Source organism: Pygocentrus nattereri, chromosome 17 (assembly GCF_015220715.1).
Source record: "Pygocentrus nattereri isolate fPygNat1 chromosome 17, fPygNat1.pri, whole genome shotgun sequence".
Classification (NCBI taxonomy): Eukaryota; Metazoa; Chordata; class Actinopteri; order Characiformes; family Serrasalmidae; genus Pygocentrus; species Pygocentrus nattereri.
Genome location: NC_051227.1, coordinates 23,405,412 through 23,428,314, shown reverse-complemented (window position 1 = coordinate 23,428,314; position 22,903 = coordinate 23,405,412). Strand labels below are relative to the sequence as shown.

General features: G+C 38.8%; 1 protein-coding gene across 1 annotated transcript in view; it reads left to right on the top strand.

Moving 5' to 3' along the window:
- Nucleotides 1-22,903, top strand: part of dchs1a (dachsous cadherin-related 1a) — a 168,120-nt gene that overhangs the window by 13,000 nt on the left and 132,217 nt on the right. Inside the window, exon 2 of the mRNA XM_017708591.2 lies at nucleotides 2,167-3,984. Within this exon, the coding sequence (XP_017564080.1) occupies nucleotides 2,188-3,984 (1,797 nt within the window). The 5' untranslated portion in view covers nucleotides 2,167-2,187. The remainder of the gene's footprint in view (nucleotides 1-2,166; nucleotides 3,985-22,903) is intronic.

Sequence of the window (22,903 nt, the reverse complement as noted above, 5' to 3'; positions counted from 1 at the left end):
GAATTAAAGTAGTTTAATGAGATTATTTAAGATAGGCCCCTAAAGCTAAGCACCATAGTAGTGGCTATAATTCTTAATAAATAGTGGCATGAGCAATCACCCAAAAAGGCCTCCTTCTGGATCGCACTCGGTTTTGGCTGTGTGCTGTGTGTATACAGTGGCAGATCCAACCTAATATAAACTTTTTCCTAAGCAAATCTGGTGAAAAGTTCAGCTAGATGTTTGTTAAACTTTCTCCAGGATGTGTCTATACATTATTCATTCATTTTTGTCAGATCTTTCAGTTGATTAAACTTGAGTTGAAAACCATCTGAACTTTCCAGCATGACTTTTTTTAGCTGAGCTGCTCTTCTCTACCAAAAGGTAAAAAATGAAAGAATTAGAATCTTCTAAGCATGTATAAATATTTAATTTCCTGCCTTGTGTAGTATTTATAACATATTTACTATCATGCTGGAACTAACCCTGGAATCATTTGAAAAGTTTCATTTCACAAGTTGAACAACTAGGTCGTCAAAGGGTTGTGGGCCCACAGACCACAATTTTATGGATGAGAAATCACTAATTTGCAGTACTGGGGAGTTTGCAGGGGCCAAGAGTGCACTCAAGAGTGTACCTTTGTGGTGGGCCAACTGGCATTTTACTTAATGCATTATGATTGGCATAAATATATGACTGGCATTAATATTTCTTATGTTTTGATGACCTGGCTTTCGGTACATCTGCATTAGAGTAGACTTCTGTTAAGCACCCTTGGAGAAAAGGTTGTTTTCTTTCTTGTGAGCAGCACTCTCTGTTTTAGGCCTCTAATTCTCACTACACAGAGTGGCTGGTGGAAGAGGACATTCCTCAAGTTAACACCCCTAAAGGAATGGCTGCAGTGGGAGCAGTCAATTCTGTAAAGGCTTTTTCAGTCTCTCGGCATCAGGGCTCACACCCTGCCGGAGAGTGTGTGTCAACAATCTGTCAGGTCTCCGAGTCTCCATAACACCCGCTAGCTCTGTGTCCACATGTACCACTGGGTACAGTTACAGGCCAAGCACGGTGAAGCTGCCTTGGCGGCAGTGCAGGACCTGTCCTTATTCAATTTGACTGGAAGGCAGGGGCAATAAAGGTGTCTGCTGTCTTTTTCCTGGACTTGTAGAGTGGGATTGTGGTTTCTGTTCTTCTTGGTCAGAGAAATGAGGTGTTGACTTATTAGGTGAGAATAATTTGCAGGAATATGTGTATGAGGGATGTGTTGTGCACTGTGTGGTTAGGAACTGAGCCCATGCAACATATGGAATGTTTCTTAAGTATTCCTGATGTTACTTTACCAAAGCCTACACATGGCATTCAGAATAATTGCTGGCTGATTATGGAAATTTAATGTTAAAGGAATTTGTTTGTCAAAAAATCAATTTTACACAATTATCTACTTATCCTAGATATAGTTGATCAGCCAGCACGTTTGGTGTCTAAATTATGCTTCTTTAGTTATGAGGCTAACAATGCTAACAAACACGAAGTCAATAGACACCCAAATCTTTTCTGTAAAGACATCCCCAAACTTATCTCAACCTGATCAAACTGCATCCAGGTTTTCCTTAAGGGCTCGAATTTGATCTTGATTTTATGAACTAAAGATATATTAAGATAGATTCTGTTTATAAACAGAAACAATAGGCATTGTAAACCTCGTCTAGAATCTATATATCCGTAGGCATGCAAAGAGGGATCAGATTTTGCAGTCAGAATTAGGCACAACCCTTGTTGTCTAAAATTGCTGCTCTCTGTGTTTTGCTGCTCAATGAACTTACATTGATTTTGTGGATTTTTACACTCAACATCATGTCAAAATCATGTCAACAGACAACAATGTGTCTTAATGAAGATATGAATGCTGTTTGAGCAGATTGAAAGAAATTTTAGGGATGGATTTATGGAAAAGATCTAGGCAACTGTTAACTTCTAATGTTTGTTGGCAATGTTAGCCTCATAGCGACAAACTAAAGAAGCAAAATTTGGTCACCAAACATATCTTTGCTGATCGACTACATATGGGGTGGAAGTGGAACATAGTATAAATTAGATTTTTCCAAACCGTTTTTCAATGTTTTGTTTTTTCTTGTTTCATATTTTGTCTTTGTTTCTCAGGCTAATGTCATCATCTTTTTCTGCTTTTAGGTTTTTTAGGTAGCAGCTGAAATGAGGAAAGCACCAAAAGGAGTGGGAAGGACAATAATGGATCAAATCTATCGAGACAGGACATGGGATAGGACTCTCCTTGTGCTCTTTGTAGTTCTTGAACTTATTATGGCTCACTCGTCTATGGTGCCAGGTACACTGGAACTCCAGCTAGATGAAGAGCAACCAGCTGGTACTGTTGTTGGTGACATCAGTGCTGGCTTACCCCCAGGAGTCACAGCATCTCTTTATTTCATCTCCGACCATGAAGGAACAGGTGTTGGTACGGATTTGGACATTGATGAGAGCACAGGCATTATAAAGACAGCCAAGGTCTTGGATCGGGAATTGCGGGACCACTACAATTTCATAGCGGTCACTATGACCGGTGTGACAGTGGAGGTGACCATTTTGGTCAATGACATCAATGACCATGCTCCTACATTCCCCAGGAAACGAGCCACTTTCAGAATCCCTGAGCAGACTACCATAGGCACAAAGTTTCCTCTTGAGCCCGCTTTGGATGCCGACAAAGACCAGCTGACAACTCAAGGATACATCATAACGGATGGGAATGTGGGACAAGCTTTTCTTCTTGAAACCAGAAGGGGCTCCAATCAGGTACTTTATCTGGACTTGGTAGTCAATGCAATTCTGGACAGGGAGACAAGATCATCCTATACCCTCCTTTTGGAGGCTTTTGATGGTGGCTCTCCCAAGAAGACTGGACAAATGATCCTAGACATTACTGTCCAGGACATCAATGACAATGCTCCAGTGTTTAACCAGAGCCGCTACCATACTATAATCTTGGAGAACCTGCAGCCAGGTAACAACATACTACAAGTGTTTGCTTCAGATGCTGATGAGGGCGACAATGGCCTTGTGCTTTATGAAATCAATAGGAGACAAAGTGACCCTGATCGCTACTTTATCATTAACTCCCGCACCGGGGTAATAACTCTCAACAAGCCCCTGGACTATGAAATGAGGAGAGTTCACGAATTGGTGGTTCAGGCAAGGGATAATGCCACACATCCTGAGGTCACCAATGCCTTTGTAACCATACATGTGCGGGACTATAACGACAACCAGCCAACAATGACCATCATCTTCCTCAGTGAAGATGGCTCACCACGCATATCAGAGGGAGCACAACCTGGCCAGTACGTGGCTCGCATCTCTGTCACAGACCCAGATTATGGTGAATACGCCAATGTCAACGTGTCTTTGGAGGGAGGAGATGGGAAGTTCGCCCTGACCACTAAAGACAACATCATCTACCTCATATGTGTAGATGAGATCCTGGATCGTGAAGAACGAGATCGATATGAACTGAGGGTCATGGCCACAGACTCTGGAACCCCTCCATTACAAGCCGAGTCTTCTTTTACCATCCAGGTGACGGATGTCAATGACAATCCACCTTTGTTTGACCATCAGGAATATACCCAGATCATCCCAGAAGTTATCTTTCCAGGGAGCTTTGTGCTTCAGGTCACTGCACGAGATAAAGACCAGGGCCCTAATGGGGAGGTCCAGTACAGCATCCTACAGACTCTAGAGACTCACTCAGACTGGTTCAGCATTGACACTGTCACTGGCATCATCACTACCCTCACCCAACTGGATTACGAAACGGATCCCACTCCTAACATGATTGTGGTGGCTACAGATAGGGGTAGACCTCCCCTGTCCTCTACTTCTGTAGTCAAAGTCATCCTACAGGATATTAATGACAATGAACCTATTTTTGAAAGCAAGTTCTACAATGCATCCCTTAAAGAGAACACTGCAGCAGGAACCTGCTTCATGGAGGTAAGACTACACTGTCTTTTTATCTAGTGACTGGCTTTTTCTTTTTTGTGCAAATTGTATAGAAACTGACTACTTTCAAGCTTTTAATCCTGTTTGCTGTTGATAATGGCCATTTGATTAAGCTACCTCAAAATCGTTGGAAAGCTGAACAACTGGTTTAGGAAATTGACTTCAATACTTGTGCTGTTGCATAATATGCATATAAGTAAGCATGGCTATAACATTTTTATAAGTGTAATGCATTTTTATAAATATTATAGCCATGTTATGAATGTGTTTATAGATGCTTACAAAGCTGACATTCATAGAAAGTGTTACCGGAAACTCTGTTTGGATTGGAGCGCTTGAGTTATTAGTTACCTGAGGTACTACAGCTGAAGGGGATTTGCTCTTTATTGGCTGTCCTCATCTTCACCCCACAAAAGGTTTCCAGGGTAACAGAGAGATTATGGTGGAGCTTATTTTAAAAGCAGCGGGCTCTGCCTCAAAATTAGACACAGTCAGGATCTAACAGCGCTTACAGTGTGTCCCAATCTTGAGCTGTTTTGTATGATGAATGGCTCCTAATTTGACTAAATGGCCTTTTTAGTTTGACTGTGTGAAAACGTGGTTCAGAATAAGAAAAGGTGAAGGAAAAGTGGCTGCCGTGTCCTCTCATTTGGCCCTATTGTATTTCCCAGCTGTGTGCTGAGGATCATTTTACCTTTCAGTTTCTCAGTATTACCAGTCATTTTTGCCAATATAGTAGCACTAAATGGAAGAACTTGGTATTACCTTTCTTGTATTTAAAACTTGTGAACATTCACATTGTTACATATTAATTGAAATCACACTGTTTATGGTGAAGTTGAGTTGGCATGGGTTGAAACACACTCCTCAAAGCTGACACAGGGCCCCAGCAAATGAGAACTTGGCACCTGGGTCTCCCTGGAGAGAGGGAGGAGTGTGGTGGGGAGCAGGTTCCGAACTGACTGACTGCTGTTGGCTTTAGAGCAGGAGAAGAAGCTGTGTAGGGTCATCCCGGAGGTCCTTCAGCTCTGCCTGTTAGCGCAAAACTTTCTCAAAACGGTGATTGTGATATTACTCCAGACATGAAGTAGGAGTTGGAAAAGTCAGTGTCTTTTCATCATGTTTGGACCATCTTGCTGCCTCTCTTCTCTAATAATAATGAGTAATAGAAAGTTGCCAAGAGACCTGGCTTTTTGGTGCCGTATTTCAGGGCTAGCAGAGGTTCGTTAATAAGTCTTGTCCCAAACAATCATCACAGTGCACTTGCCAAGACCAGGGTCCAAAGCAAGCTGTCTCTCAGGCTCTGCCATGACTGGATGCAGTCGACGGGAGCTGGCATGGAGCTTGAGAGCAGTTGGGAGTAAGATGATGCACAGACTGTGCAAATCGCTGCCAAATCCACATCCAAGCATCGCAGCAAGGCACTTGACGAGTGCCTTTTTTCCCCTCATCGCAGATCTTTGCACAAGAAGTTCCCACCACCTCTTTTTTCCCCCCTTACTGACAAGAAGCTGCAGTCCAAATGGCATTACAATAGGCGTATTGTGATCACTAGCTCAACATATAAAATGGGCAGCATTTCATTTTTTTTCCCTCCCTTACATCTTTAACGTGATTAGTGTAATGGAAATCAGTGCCGTATTTTTAACTTCCGGTGGATTTTGTCACTTTATCTGTCAGAGGCAGCGTGAAGGATGTTGAATAATTAACTGCTTTCATTTTACTGTGAGTGAAAATTTTCTGGTTTTATGTGTAGTATGGGAAAGATACAACTCCATTTTATGGCCATGTTAGAAATTGTGCTGTCCAATTTAAGTAATGTCATAAAGTGGAGAAAACATATGTTTAATAGAAAATTACACAAAATCCTCAACTAACAGAATTTCCATTATTTAGTGTCCAGCCTTTGTTACAGCTTCCATTCTTTTTAGACAACTTACTTTCAGTTTTTCAAAGAAAGCAGCAGCGATATTCTTCCACAACTTCAAAGTTTACTCTTCTCACAATCCAGGTAATCTCAAACACATTCAGTGATGTTGACGTCTGGACTAAGGTCTGAGGTGGTCAGTCCATGGTTCTGTGCTTGATTTGTAAGTTTTCTTCTTATTGATATATTTGCTTTTTGCAGTAACATCTTCTTAACAGCTACACATCCTTTCAAACAGCATTTTCTAGGTCGGAAAACTCTTGTTTATTCACTTATTTTCTTTAGATTTTACTTATGGAAATGGATTATCTTATGTCTAATTTCCTCTAAAATACCTCTTAGACTTGCACTATGGCTGTTTATGTAAATGTAGGATGGCACAGTAGGGGTGCAATGATTATTCAAGTCTACTAAAATTGATGACCAAATTAGTTGGCAACTAATTTAATAGTCAACTAGTTGGTGATTATATTACGTGTTTTTCTCATGCTCACTAGGAATGTTTTGACATTACCTCTCACTGGAGAGTTAACAGTAAAAGTGCAATGGCAGCCTCAAGAACAAAATCCTGAAAAGTGTTTGAGCATTTCATGCTAAACGGTTGTCAGTTGCACTATTTGTAAAGCCGACCTTATCTGGTGTGGGAGCACATCCTCCATGTTGGAGCCTCTGAAGAGGAAGCATGCCGGCTCACTGGATGAAGAAGATTCAACTTGGTAAGATAGTTGTTCTAGCTAGTGAATTATTGACCTTCAAATTAGTCACTTGTTGCAGCCCTATTGCACAGTACCCTAAATTGGTTGCACACCTAATAGCTAGGTGCTACTAATCACTGTATTAACAGTAACTGTAATTATATTATCTCTATTTTAGACCACTTTTGGTGGAAGTGCCTAATTTAGTCATTTAGTAATTATCTTCAGTAAACCACCATTTACACAATGTAGGCACATTGGAACTGTATAGGTTGAGCCAATGAATGGTTTAAAGAGAAACAAGGCACATCAACTTCATGAGGTGGAGCAAAATGGCTGAAAGAGTTGTGCTTGAGAAAGGCGTGGACTTAGCCGCTGTTGTGAGCCTTGTGCTGGGACACTTAACCAGCCGCTATTCACTGTGCTCTCCAACTGTGGCCTTGGCTGTGTCCAGCATTTCGAGTAAGAACCTTTTTTTTTTTTTTTTTTTTTTTTATTATTCTTCACACTGACCAATTGAAGCAGCTGCATAATTGGTACATTTAGTCAAGACTCCCTTTTCTTAATGAATTGAATGAAGAGGGCTGTGAGCGAGATGGAGTGTGGTTGCTCTGCAGGTTTCTCCTACATAATGAGTCAGTGAGGGCCTTTGTCCCATTCAGATTCATTGAGTGGTCTGCACAGTTGCCTGTTAGCTTGGGCTTGTTACTGCTACGCTTTATTTCTAAAGCTCCTCAAATTGCTTCTTTCCCTGAAACACTCACCATTTGTACTTTTTGTTGCTTTTCCTTGCCACGTCTGGTGCCATGATAGGTTCTAGATAACGGTTCACTCACAGGAGACCACATTTGTGCTGGTGTGGGGGAAAATAAAGCTGCTTCTTTGTTTTTTTAGGGAGTAACAATATGCCCCACTGTATGCTTAGGTGTTTGTAGAGTAAGATGGGTCCAATAGAAAGGTGAGAGGGGATCTCCAGACCGATGAATAGGGAAATTAATGGTGACAAGCCCCTCCCCAAAGACTGGGGGTTACCAGGATTTGAGGGGACTTCTTCCTCCATCTGTTGGGAATATGTGTGTGTCTCTTGGGCTCTTATCTGATCACACTTCATAACTCATTAGGAGAGGATGAGGACATACCACAAGCTCAAAGGGTCTCGGACAGGCATGTCATTGGCAGGGATGCCTTTGATACCTGAGAACAGACTGGGTGTTTGTGATGGGGGGCCAACAGATTCAATTTTTGTCACAGATGCTGATATAGATTTAAGAAGCTTAAAAAGCTTTCAGCCAAATTTTATTTACTAAATAGATTCCAACTGTTTTAATTAGTCAGTGCCTTACGGTAACACTTTATTTGAAGGCTACCTACATAAGGACTTCATGACGCATTCATAAGCACTGAATAATGTGTTTATGAAGCACTACTCGAACATTTATTAAGTGCTTATGTCGGTTCTCGCAACCCTGACATAAGATGTTTTATGAAATAAATGACATTGTAGTGACATAATAAGTATAAACATTGAACATATTTACAGCACTAAACATATTTAAACCCTATACATAACTATTTATGTCAGCATTCTTAAGACGACATTGTACTGATATCAGGTTAAATATGCCTGGAAACCACCCCCTCTTCGCTCCATGGCATGGATATGTTCAACGTTTATTCTTATTATGTCAGTACAATGTCATTTATTTCATAAAACATCTTATGTCAGGTTGCGAGAACTGACATAAGCACTTAATAAATGTTCAAGTAGTGCTTCATAAACACATTACTGCTAATGAATGTGTTATGAAGCCCTTATGTAGGTAGCCTTCAAATAGTGTTACCTGCCTTACTAACTATGATTGTAAGTCAACTGTGAGCTGTCAATCAAATATGTCAGTGAAACATTACTGTTAGCTCAACAGAAGACTGTTAAAATCCTTGCCAATTAATTTTTTTCTTTACATCAGCATGTGCTCGTTATTATATAAAGCAAGCAATTCCAAAGCTATTTTATTGCTTTAAGGCCATGATTTTTACTAGTGGCAATAAATATGTGGAATCATACAGCAAAACATCTAGTTTAAACAGATTTCCCACTTACCCAGTTTTCCCACTTATCAGATGTGCTTATTCAAGCAAGACAGTGAAAAATGTGAAAAATGAAGATTTTTTAGGCAATATTTTTCATAGGATTACACTGTATGTATGCTTTGGTTGTTAATAGATTTCAACATATATGTTTTAGGCCAAACCCTTGTTTAAAAAAATATGTCTCAGATGTCAGACAACGTATTTGTAACCATTTCATGTTTGGTGTCTAAATTTTACTTCTTTAGTTTAGCACTGGAGCTACAAGGCTAAGAAACACTCTTCTCTCATCCCGCTCAAACCACATCCAGCTCTTGATTAAGGTTGTGGACTTCTCGATGTGGTTTAGGACACAGTATGACTTCCTGTGAACCGAAAAATGAACAAAATTTCACTGTAGAGCTAAATGCACACTCAAGAAATAGTGGCATGAACTTAATTGAATTATGCCACAAATTTCCATTCAATCAAACTAGATAGTCAGCATACATAGACTTTGTTACCTGAGCACATATTTCTATTATTGACAGAGAAAAACAAACATTTCATATAAAATGATTTGCATTTCTTTGTAATAGAATTCTCTTTGAATCAAAATAAACAATTTTCATTCAGTGAAATGCACTTTCATTAACATTTGTACATTTTACATAAACCGGTTACTTAAATTTAACAATTCATTTATTTAATGTCAACATATTTTTGAAGTTTGTGAGTCAAATAACCCGCTGGCTGTTTTTTTTTTAGTTCGGCATGCAGCTATTTTATACAACAGGTGTTCACATGGCCCTTAGCATGAATGCACATCACACATGCAGACAACATTTAAGGTTTCTGTTGTTTCTGTTAATATGTAACTGTTCATCCTGAATGTTCCAAGATGCATGTTTAAGAATAGACACAACAGCAGTCGCAAAAGGGAAACAGAATTTTGTGAGGGGTCAGAATTCAGGCGCCCGCTGTGTTCAACTACGCAGTGAGGTTTTGTTTATTTTTTTAATTCACAGGATCATACTGTGTCTTAAACCACATAAATAAGTCTGTGTGCCTTTAATGAAAAGCTGGGTCTTGTTTGAGTGGGTTGAGAGAAGTTTTGGGGATGTGTTTATGGAGAGAATTTGGGTGACTAATGACTTCTACTGACTTCTTAGCCTTGTAGCTCCAGTGCTAAGCTAAAGAAGCAAAATGTACACACCCGGATGCAGCGGACTGAGAGCAGTTTTGGGGATGTATTTACAAAAACATTTGAGTGACTTGATTTTTAGTGTTTGGCAGCTGCGTTAGCCTCATAACTATAGTGCTAAACTGAAGAAGCAAGTTTTAATTTGTTACTGGCCAGTCGATATTGTTTGGGCCCTAGTTCATAATCCAAGGAGTCATACTTTGGTAGAGGTCTGGTCAGACTGAGAGAGAAACTTTCAGGTTTATCAGTTTTCTTTGCAGGCCTGAAGACGTTTCCTGTCTCAGTCGTGCCTTGGCAGCCCTATGCTGCAGGGAACTCCGGGTCCTCCATCGTCCTTGAAAAGAGATCGCTCATATCACGTTCCATTTATCATCCACAGTCTGTGATTGCCCCCATGCATTAAACAATGCACTCATGGTGCTTTCTTTGGTTTGAGGACCTAATGCGTCTTTGTGCCTCATTGCCGTTTTTCCAATGGGGTATTCCGGTTCGGGACAATTTGGAACATATTGCTCATTTCACGGCAGCCAGTTATATGCTTGCTCATGGTGGCAGATGGTGAAGCTGCACTGCATTACTATTTCTTTCTCATCTTCCAAAAGGCAGAGCAGTCATAATGTGATGAAGCTAAGAGGAAAGGAAAACGTCTAAATGCTCATGAGAATATTGGTGCTAGAAGGATAAAAAGACAGTTTTGTCTACAACTTTTTGTTCTTTGTGCTCTGTGCATTAGTTTTCAGAGAAGAAATTGTTGGTACTGTATCCCAGAGCAACGAGAATGCCATTCTGTGGCCTCTCCCTGGTGGGGAAAAAGTCCTCTCTTATTGTAGAGTGTGGCAAATCTGAAAAACAAAAAAAAAAGTTTTCTTTAGGTAACATTTTGCATTAGATCACACTGTATATGTGCCTTAGCTATTAATAGATTTCAAAATATATGTTTTAGGCCAAACACTTGTCTCAAAACTGTTATAATGCCTTAGGCATCAGACGTATTTGTAGTCATGTCACATAATAGCTTTCTGTGATGTAACTTATAGAGGCATTAGATGCTCTGCATGTCTGGTTTCCATTACCGCTGATGTGAATAATAACTCCAAAATATCTATAGAATGGTGAATTTCACATGGAACCCCTTGAATTTTTTTTACATGTTATTGATGAAACTGCAAAGTTTTTGATAAATTTATAGAATTCACCCTTATGAAATATACTCTTTGGGATGCTTTGGGTAGACTGGTGCAAATTCAGAGAGGAATGGTGGGTGGCATGGCCCCTCCTACTTTTTGAAATTACATAAAATTATTTTGTAGAGTAGCTGGATAGTTCTAAAAAAAGTACATAGCTTATGTTTCTCAGATTTTTTACATTATGTTGTCCCTATAAGCTAAAATGGAGGGCAATTGTGTAAGTGTAAATGCACGGCATGCACACTCAGCTGTGCCAAAAACGGTATCTTAGCAACACTTAGTAAAGCAGCTAGTCTAACAACTAACTTCACTTTATTTGCATCAATGTTACTTGATTATTGTCTGTTCTCATTACAAAGCTACAAATTGACACTTTTTACACATGTAATTCCTATTAATAATATTGGGCCTCATTAACCAACTGTTCTTAAGAAAAATACATTTCTTCTTAAAGTCACTTATGCAGTATATCTTAAAGATTCTGGAATTCACCAATGTTTTCTTATTTGGGATTTGTTCTTAGGAATGTTTGCACACTGAAGAGCACAAAGGTCTGAACAATTGTGCGGTTTAAGAACACGTCATGAATCTGGCAGAAGTGTTTTCTTAGGACTTTTCTCAAGAACAAATTTATGAAAAAACTTGGCAAGATATTGTATGTGTGTTGATGAATAAAATCTGAAAATAGGTTTTGGGAAATGTAAAATGTGCATGTACCTCTTCGCCTAGGCTACAAACTACTCAGCACAGAACTACTGTAGAACAATATCTCGGGCATCAATCAGCAGATTCATAACCATTCCAATGTGAGGGAACTTTTAGAGGCATCAAACTCTTCAGATATGTGGTTCCTATCACCATCACTGTTAGCTTTTCTGACTCAGTAAGTTTCTCTAGAGCAAAGCTTTTCACACCAAAGCACTCTGAATGACTTTGTTTACATCTTAATGATTTAATTATGCAGATTTTTTTTGTTTTATCTGTGGAGCTCCCCTTTTAAGCAGTTTTTTGAATACAGCATCTGTTCTTTGCTTTTCAGGACCTGCTTGACATCTTCTGCACCCTAGTAACAGGTTTTTTGTTTATAACAACTTTATAATGAAGTCAGTGCTAAGCCATTTGATATTGAGAATTTGCCATGTTTACTCTTCACGTAATAATATCAGATAGTGGATCTCAGCAGGTTTTCATATAGACTCGATGCCAGGTCAGGAGTAGAGTGGAAGTCTGTATGCCTCATTAGGCAGCAAACACACTACCATATGGCTGTTTTTTCATGGTCAGATGTCTTTTCCTTTGTTCCATATTTGCATCACATGCTGTTTTTTTCCCTACAGTCCAAAAAGTCACTCTACTCAAATCCAATGACTTGGTCACACTGCTTTAGATTAGACAAAAGTTTAATGGCAAGCGATGCTCCACAGTGGCACACGTCTGCATTCTTAGTAGTTTCCTCAGCAGCCTCAAAGAAATGGAGCTTGGAAGCATTTTTGATGAATTCTTCTGGAATAGGAAGTGGGGAGTAGAAAATGGTGCCCAGACAGCTGAACACTGGCTCTTTTGCTTCTGGATAACATAAATTATAAGGTTCTATCTGACAAAGCTGTAGCTTTGAGAAAAAGTTCCATGGGACCATTCAAGGAGAAACATTTTCATTTTCAGATTTCTCTGGTCTAAACATCAACCCTGAAAGATGTCAGACTCATGACAGACCATTTCCTTAATGCATAGTACTTTCATGTAGTTCATGTATTTATTACCAAGGAGATTAGATAGAAGGTGATCCACTTACATAAGGAAGATGAGCATCAAAGGAAGATAAATGAAAAACAGGGGTTTCTAAAATGTTCAAAATTAAATGAGAGAAAGAAATTGGGACACCTAACAACCATGCAAGGCCTGGTAGACCACCAAAACTGTCCCTGTCAGATAAACTTAGTTTTCATGTTTAAGAGAGAGGAGAAAATCCACTCTTCCAAATCCAAATGTTGACTCTTGATTCACATCTGAAAAATCCACAGGTGATTCTGTTCATGTTTCCACTGTGAGAAGACGAGTCATCGCTATGAGCCTGAAAGGATGTGTAGCTGTCAAGGAGCCAATAATGAGAAAAGCTAAGAGACTGACCACCCCAGAGTCCAGACATCAACACTGATGAATGTTGGATCATGAGAAGCAGAAAATGCAACCAACTTCTAAGACTGAACTTAGGAGATGTGGAAAAATATCCCTGCTGAATGAAAAACTGAAAGTACAATAATGGCAGCTGTAGGCAAACAGTGCACTGCAAAAATGATATCTTAGCAAGTGTAAAGGTCTTAAATGTAGTCAATATATCTGTTATTTCTTATTTTGAGACTGTCATAAGAACATTGTGAGATTATTTAATTTATTTCAAGACATTCTTTATTTGTTTTAAGCAGTTTTATCGTATGGAAATGTCTTGTTCCATTGGCATATCACTTTATTTACTTAATACTTTAAGTAATAATACTTTAAGTATTCATGAAATAAGCAAAATTACCTTTATTATTTCTTGAAACAAGTAAACTAATCTGCCAATGGAGTAAGATACTTTCACTAGATCACTTAAAACTATGTTCAGGAAAGTAGAAATGTGCAGAAATAGGAGAAATGCTATATTTCTAATAATCTTACAACAGTCTTATAATGAAAAATATTAGATTCTTTTGAAAACATTTAAAAGGTTTTTGCTTGTCAAGATATTGTTGCAGTGTGGTCACATTATATACTGAATGCTGTTGTTAAGGCCTCTGTGTGATTGTCAGCATTAGAGGAAGGAAAAATATACTTTTAATGTAAGTCAATGGAACCAGACTTTTTTCCAAGTAATTTTGGGCCATTTCTTTTGGTCCATTCGTCATGAAATTTACACATAATGTAAAGGCAAAAATGTCCTTTTAGAGGACAAATTAGAGCAGTCATAGACAAATGACAAAAAAGGAGATATGAGGTTTTGTTCGGACAGTGTATATATATATATATATATATATATATATATATATATATATATATATATATATATATATATATATATGTATATATGTATATATATATATATATATATGTATATATATATATATATATATATATATATATACTGTTTTTTCCCTGATGCTGAAAATTGAGTAATTTAATGGCTGTTTTGACTGGAGGTAACAAAAAGCAAACTAATTATATTTGCACAAACACAAAATGTCCTTGGCTAATCAGTGTTTCACTGACAGACAAGCAAAATTGCAAATAGTCATTGCCTGTTAAACCAAATAGAACGTATCATTTAAATTTGAATAATTATGGGTAGCTTCTTGAATATATAGGGGTTTTCAATTGCTTGGGAAACACAACAAAAAAAAATTCCATCAAGTGGCTCCACAAAGTCTTCATTTTTTTGAAAATGATGCCCAGTTAATATTAAGCAAAGCACGCTTTCTGAAATAGCAAAAATTACTAGTTTTGGTTGGACTTTTTTTTTTTTTCCAACAAACCATGTAATCAAGGTGACCACCAGCACTTACCCATGATCAAAGTATGAGGAACAGAAAGCGTGTAGCTGCATCAGTGGCACGCTACTGTCTTCTCCCCCATAGGAGCTGCTTGAGGCAAGCCTGTTTTTAGTTCTCTTCTATGTTTCTTTTTCCTCCCTCTAACTGCCGTGCCCCTGCTTGCCCTGAGCTCTGTGGTTTAGCACAGTATTTACACAGCGCAGCCAAATTGCAGGAAACGAGATGTGCTGCTTAATGTGTTAGCAAATATAATACTTCCTCAGGCACTTATAGCAAGGCTGAGCGGTGGCATTGAAGTTTGGGTAAACATGGATGCACATCTGGACAGTTGTGGGTGTCCAGGTCTGAGGCTGTCCCCATTAGAGATGGCTAGTAGTGTTTTTTTTTTTTTTCCTTTTTTCCCTACAGGCGTCCATCAATTTCTTAATCGGAAGCTTCTGTTCAGCTCCAGCGAGAGGGGAAAATGCTTGATTTATTGAGGTGAGAGTGAAAGTGTTAGCCATGGCGTTACTCATTAATGACACATTTAGGGCGTGCTGGTGTAGTTAGACAATCGCGTAGAGAGAGAGAGAAGAAAGACTTATGCACACTCTGTGGTCTTTATACAGGAACCGTCGTCAGGTTGCATTTACATGTCTGCGTCTTTCACAGTTAGGGAGGTTTGCATGTTAAATAGTTTGGCTGAAGTTGCATGAAAAAGAAAACATATTTCCACACTGTGCAGAAAGCTGATCGCTCTGTTTCAGCATTAAGCTCCTTAAAGGGCCCATACACATACAACCCCAATGAATTCCAATGAAGTCGGGAAGTTGTGTAAAACAAATAAAAACAGAATATCATGATTTGCAAATCCTTTTCAACCTATATTCAATTGAATACACTACAAAAACAAGATATTTAATGTTCAAATGGATAAACTTTATTGTTTTTTGCAAATATTCACTCATTTTGAATTTGATGCCTGCAACACGTTCCAAAAAAGTTGGGACAGGGGCATGTTTACCACTGTGTTACATCACCTTTCCTTTTAACAACACTCAATAAGCGTTTGGGAACTGAGGACACTAATTGTTGAAGCTTTGTAGGTGGAATTCTTTCCCATTCTTGCTTGATGTACAACTTCAGTTGCTCAACAGTCCGGGGTCTCCGTTGTCGTATTTTGCGCTTCATAATGCGCCACACATTTTCTAAACCTTGCCGAAGTTCCAAAACATACTATTTGTTCCCTAGTCCATATAGTTCACAATATATGGAAACTAAGCTGTAAAAACTGCTCACTTTGAACATTTTTTGTTATGTCACAAACACTACTATACCTACGATTATTCAGCCCATGGCAGTTAAGCTCCACCCATCCACCTTGAAGTTATAAGGTGTATTTCAGTCTGGATTTCATTTCACAGTCAAAAGTGGATTTTTCAGTTTTTGGCCTAAAGAGATCATTTTGCTGCAAAAATTCCAAAAGACTAAATATGTCTGCAACAAAGTGCAACTTCTAGCACTTAATTGATGAATTTTATTGGTAATTAAATTGAGATTTAGTAATCCTGCATGATGTGCACAATAACAGACAACAGACATACGCCAACGCAATCTGCATGTCTCAGTTTTTTAAAAGTGAAAATCATACACAACAGTTAAAAAGTTCTAAGTATTAATAAACAATGATGGAATTTATTGCCTTGGATGACCTCAGCATCTCCTGATCTCTATCAGTGTTGTCAAGGACAGTGGATCTCAAAGGCACATACTATAACCTATAATCATTAATATAAATGCATGTATAAATATCCAACATAAAGATATAACATTTTTAATATTTATGTTTGTCAGCTTTGTTTTGCTGTATTAAAAGGACAGATTTCAACAATAATTCTTTTCACTATTATGTAGTTTTTAAATGTATTACTGTAATTCAAAAGCATAAATAAAAAGAGTTTGTTGATTTTGGTTTTGGATAGTGATTTAGCGCATCACTAGTAAATGGTTATGTGAAATGATGACCTCATAAATACAATGACAAAATAAGGATATTATTATATTTATATGTCTGGCTTTTTCTTCATTAACTGCAGTAAATCACTAAATCCTGTAAACCTAATATGTCAGTTGCATTCTCACATATGGTCCCCTGACAGTTTAAGCAGTTGATATGCACAATGGATCATATAAAACGACAAATAAGGAAATAAATCAGAAGAAAGAACTCTTTGGTGAAAGAAATGATACAGTTGTCTGCATTTTCTGTCTCTGTTGTGATGAATTGTAGTATAAAACTAAATGCTGAAGCAGACAGGCTGCGATTGTGCAATCAGAGCCATTCAGAGGAGTAAACAGTGGCATTTGTGTGTGGCCCTCTAACTGAGCTGTTGTGACTGTGCTGAGGAACCAGGCTGGACTCTTGAACTTCACTAGCTTTCAGAAATTTGGAATCGCTTGTCAAGTTAATGATTGCTATTATTTTATTCAGAAAAGAATTTGATGGTGTAAATTCAAATATGATAAACTAGGCAACAGAATGTATGTGATCTGATGACCACCTTTGTAATATGAGCCATTTCAAACTTCATTGTCGTGTGATGTATGTGATGCTTTCTCAGTTATTATGGACACGTCTACAGTTCTGTTGATTATTTTAGGCACATTTAAACTTTCATATTGATTCACCATTTAAAGAAATGCTTTTCTTAATATTTCACATATTCTCTGATGTCTAAATTGTTTAAAAATCTGCATGGCCAGATTCTCAGACCCAGATTAAGCTTAATCCTAGACTGAAATGAATTTCCAATGGAGAATCATCATACACACTTAGTCTTGTAATAATGTATTAGAATCATATTAGAATACATTTACATCTATGCACAATACCTGGTAAAAATTATTTCAATAATAAGTTATATAATGCAATGTTAAGTAGATTACTGATAAGCCAGTTGCAATAATGGTGTAATGGACTAACATCCAGTCAGAACCTCTATTCCGTTTGGACCACTTGTCATTGTTTACAGACTCATTATGATTGGTTAATCTATTTTTATGAAATATGGAATTAGACAGATTTCTACAAATCCTGACAATACTTGCGATGTGCTAAGAAAAGTGTATATCGCTACTTTTGGAGCAAAACCTTGTATCTCTATTTTTATCGTTTTTCAGATTTTGAGATTATTTGAAGGTGCCTGTTGGCCTTTACATTGTGTTTAAATTTCATGAAGAATGGACAAAAACAAACAGTCCAAAATGACTTGGAAACACTTCTGGTTCCATTGACTTACATTAAAAGTAAAGTACATTTTTCCTTCTCCTAGAAAGTTACCATTTCAGAGACACAAGGTTGTGTTCTGACAATGGTGATACATAAAACTACAAAACATTGAACTGTAATTCATATGAAGAACTGTTTGCTTGATGCCATTCATGTTTTCCCAGCTCTAAAATTATTGTAACATTGCAGCAACTCATTACTCTTAACTAATTGGTAGGAAACAATAAAAGTCTTGCACTTATGCAAGACCAGAATGCTAGCTTAGATCATTTCAAACTTTTGAACAGCAGTGCATGTACTACCCCGCTCCAGCTCACATCTGGATGGATGAGGGGGGCCCGGGGGAGCGCTGATTCTCATCAGAGACTGCAGTCCACTTGCCAGACTGTCTGGTGCAGGTGAGTGACTCAATGCCAAGAGTGTGTGGAAGGGTATGAGTGTGGCGAGAGACGAGAGGAAAAGAGACAAGGAAAAGACAAGCGTCTGTCTCCAGAGAGGTCAGCTGGAACTGGGCCTCCGCTCAGCAGCTGCAGCCGGCCAAATAAGAGTCCCTCTGCTTTTCACTCTGGCCGCTGTCTATGTGGCGTCTCTTTATTCTCCCGCTGATTTGCTGCACTGTTTCTTTTTTCTCCTTGTCTCTCACACACTCATGTCACTTTATCTCTTTCCGCTGCTTCCATTTTCCTCTATCAGGCTCTCTCTTTGTCCCTTTGATCAGGTCGCTGTCTGGATTTCGTGTTGTGTGGTGCACATTTGTATCAGGATGTTAGAATAGCATCTAGAGTCTCATGAGACACACGGTATGTCCAAAAGTTTGTAGACACCTGCTTGTCCAGAGTTAAGTTAAAGGATATTAATAGGGAGTTTGTCCCATTTTGCTGCAGTATTAGCCTGTAGTCTTCTGGGAAGGCTTTACACTAGAGTTTGTAATATTGCTGTGAGGATTTGCTTGCATTGCAGCCACAAGAGCATCAGTGAGGTCAGGTACTGATTTTGGATGATTAGTTCTGGATCACAAACTCCACTCCATCTCATGTCAAAGGTATTTGATGGAGCTCCATCACTCCAGAGAACACAGTTCCAGTGCTCCATAGCCTACTGCCGGGGGGCTTTAGGTATAGTGACCTTACGCTCATGTGTGGCTGCTCCAGAGCGTCCTGCTTTTCTATGGCGATTATACAAGCTGGGTGTGCAATTGAACATCTGTGTATTTATTGTTGTATAGCCAACACTATTTTTCATTCATTGGGTATTATTTGGTATTGCCCTGCATTGTCTTATTTAATTTAATGTGTAGTCTTTGTCTTTTTCGCTTGTTCTGTGTGGTCCTGTAAACACTGGCTCAGCATGTATATTGCACCAAGACCCTGGAGGAACATTGTTTCACTCTACTGCATAGTTGTATATAGTTGGAATGACAAAGTCTTTATCTTAATCTGGAAATGATTAGTAGAATCTAGGATTGCCTGGAGCAACTGTTTGCAAAGCCAGTCTATTTGCAGTTTACACACACTGCTCTCAAGGGGGAAGTGGAGTTATTAAACTGTCAGAATTCAGTCAGATTTCGGTAGAGAAGTACCAGTGACATCTATATTTAGATGGAAAATAAAACCATCCAAGGCTGGAGGGTGTCCTGGTAGCATCAAAAACAGCCATATTCAGCTTATAAATGTTCGTAATAGGCTCTATTGCTATTAACAAAAGCAGATTTGTTCTTTTTAGGGTTCTATTGTTCTCTTTGTGCCTTGAATTCATAGAAAGCCCTTGTTATAATTGTCCTTGTCTTGTTACATGTATTCTGGCCTAAGCGTCTTAACCACTGAGCAAACTGTCTCCACATTCAGAGCTTTTTAAAGAATCCATCCCGCGTGTGCACCAGCCCCCGATTACACTCTGCCAGTCACAATAAGCGTGACTTTGCTGCACGGACATCGCCGGGGAAGGGCACCTTTAGCCGCTGACTGTGGTCAGGTCATCCTAGGTCGTTTGGCTTAGAGCTGAGATCGCTAATTGGTTACAATAAGGTAGCTGAGTGTAATTGGGTTTAACTGTGTTTCATTTAAAATTTATGAGTGTATTATGGACCTAAACAAGTTAAGTGTGTTGATGCTTCCACGGTCAAAACAAACTGTGCAAATCGCAGTGGCTGTTAATGTTGTTTAGTCAAAGGCAGACGCTTGTGTGCAACAGAACACACAGAAGGCTCCCGGGGCAGAGAAAGGTATACAACAGAGAGCAAATCTTTGGAGAGGGTGGTTGAACTCTGTGGTTGTTCTTCTTTTCCTTTGGGAACTTGAACGTTCTTTAGTCCTCCAGTGTCTCTCTCTCTCTCTTCCATGTCTTCCTCCCACTGAAGCTCTGTTTATCTCAAACGCTCCCTCTCACGGCAGTATGCTAATGTGTTATACTAAATCTGTACTGTCTGACAGACAAAAAACTAGAAGCTCAAACTCAAATGGAAACTCAACTCCAAAGAGTTTAAACGCTTCCTTTTGCAGTCCCTGAAGTACTAATTACTAATTACTAGGGTGAGGTAACCTGAATGTTGAGAGAAGCCATTTTGTCCTTTCAACAAAAATCAAACCACCTTGGAGCCACAAATTTGATGTCCATTTTACTGTCTTGGCTGTAAATATGTCTCAGTATGTGCTGATATACTACTACAAGCTAAAAATATGATATAAACAAAAACACAGACTTTGCTCTGCTTTAAGCTTTAGCTCAGCTATAGCCTCTTTTCTCGCATCTCTGGCTGGAAACCTTTCCTTAAAAGTGGATAGTTTCTTGTAAAATGTCTCTCAACGTTAGATTTTTTCATGAAGCTAAAGTCATTTTTTCATTTGCCAGCTTCTTGGCGCCTTGTTGAACCATTTAAGCTGGTTTTCTGTTGCAGATTAAATGCATCAGGAAACCAGCTAGAGTTTTTATAAATGCAAGGAAGTCCATTCATCTCCAAATTATCAATGTTTGTCTTGTCTCTCTCTGCTGTTTCATTAGCTGCTAGCTTGTTGACTTGTTGAGATTGTTGTCTGTGTTGCTATGATGGTAAGCAGTCTGCGCACCAATGATTAGGGTTAAAGGGTGAATTAGCAGATATACATTAACTCCAGCGTATAAGACCATTTAGTGTTAAAACTGTTAGAACAATGAGCAGAGCTTTATTTTACTGTTAAGGAGGATTATTTTATTTTTATATACAAATCTAGTTCTGCTGTGGAGCTGCAACAGGGCAGTAAAAGAACCGCATGCAGCTCCAGAGCCACGTTGCCAACCCCTGTACTAATCATTTTAGGTAACATGAAGGCAAGTTCCAAGGCAGAAATGACCGACATGTTCTAGACATTAAATGGTTAGGCATGTGGGACAAACCCCACAGTATTGTGCAAGACTTTTAGGTGAAAAATATAGTTGTTATATAATGTAAAACAATTGTACACAAATAAGGTGCAAAGAGTCTTACATTGTAAATGATGTGTGGATGACACTGTGGTTTTCCTGGGTTCTTAGCATTTAATTCAGAAAGCTGTTTTTGTATTTTACTTCATATACAGACATATGCAAAAGTTTGGGAGGCCCTGGTCAAATGACAAGTTTTCTTCATTTTCTAATAACACAGTTCTGCACATTTCAGTGCACAACTGCTGATTATTTGCTGAATTTATCATATTGGAAAAGGAAAAATAATGTGACTCATGCAGAAGTTTCGGATTTGATTTATTTACTCAATATTTTATCATAGCTGGAACATGTTAATCACTTCGGTTTATCATTTTACCCAAAATAATTACACATTGCTTCAGAAATTGTTCCCCCCACTAGAACCTGTTGGGCTTTTCAGTATCATTTACTAAAACTTCTTGGAACTTACCATCATATTATCCAAAATAATTGTCTATCATTCGAGTACCTTCCACTTTTTTATTAATACCTAGAACTACGGAGACTAAGAGGAAGCAAAACCAAGACCTCTTCTTGCAAATTGCCAACATCATATTTACACGCAGATTTGATGTATGTATATGTGGTCGACCCCCCCAACTGCCATAATATCACAAAACCAAAATCAACCATTTTATTTTATTCTAGAATTGTATAAAGATCTAATCCTAAAGCAGTAGCACCAGCATTTCAGACCATCTTGGGTGCATTTTGTGAAAAATTCTTGCTTCCATACAAAACACATGTAGGCCTATAGTTGTGTTATAAATCACAGCAAAAATTCTCTTGTGGGACTCTTCATTAGAACTTCATAAATATGTTATGTGCAACGGTTGGGAAGATGTGCTGCAATAGCTGCCCTAGATTTCGCTCCAGATCGACTCAAATGCACCTGTGGGACTCAAATCATCACCTGCAGGAATGCGGGAATGGGCTGGATTTATGATGGACAAGAACCTCCTCTCAGGGTTTGCGAGTAACTCACGTCAAGGAAAAAGATTGGATTTGCTTAGCGATCGTCCAGGCTGCCTCCAAAGAAATGATCCATCACGCCTCCCTCGCAGCCCATAAATATGAAGGACATTAAGCTGTCCACCTCGGGGAAGGAGGAAAGGACCTTTTGGACCTTCTTGTTGAACATGGTCGGAAACCTCAGTGACCTTCCGCTCCTGTGCTTTTATAAGCCGCTTTGCCTCTCTACTCTTTGAAAGAGCAATGCAAAGCAGCCTCGGAGGACGTATCAAGAATACTGTATGAAGGATTGCCCGGGAAAAGTGTTCAATGACAACCCCTCCAATCCTCTTAAATGAATGTTCTGCTAAAGGAAGCTTGAGACGAGGATGATGGAGATACAAGAGCACTGAGAGATTGAAAATGATGCACAGAAACAGACAGCGGCATGGCTGGAGAGGAGCGGTGTTCAGACATATGTTTCCAGGAGTCGAGTCAGAGAAGGCCTGTGTTTTATGATTGAGTGTTAGAGAGCGTGGATGAAAAGTTGTCTAATGCATTCTCATCAAATTGTTGCAATGTAAGTACAAGACTCAAATCCCTGCTGCACATCTGTCATCCGCTGTACCATCCACACGCCAAACCG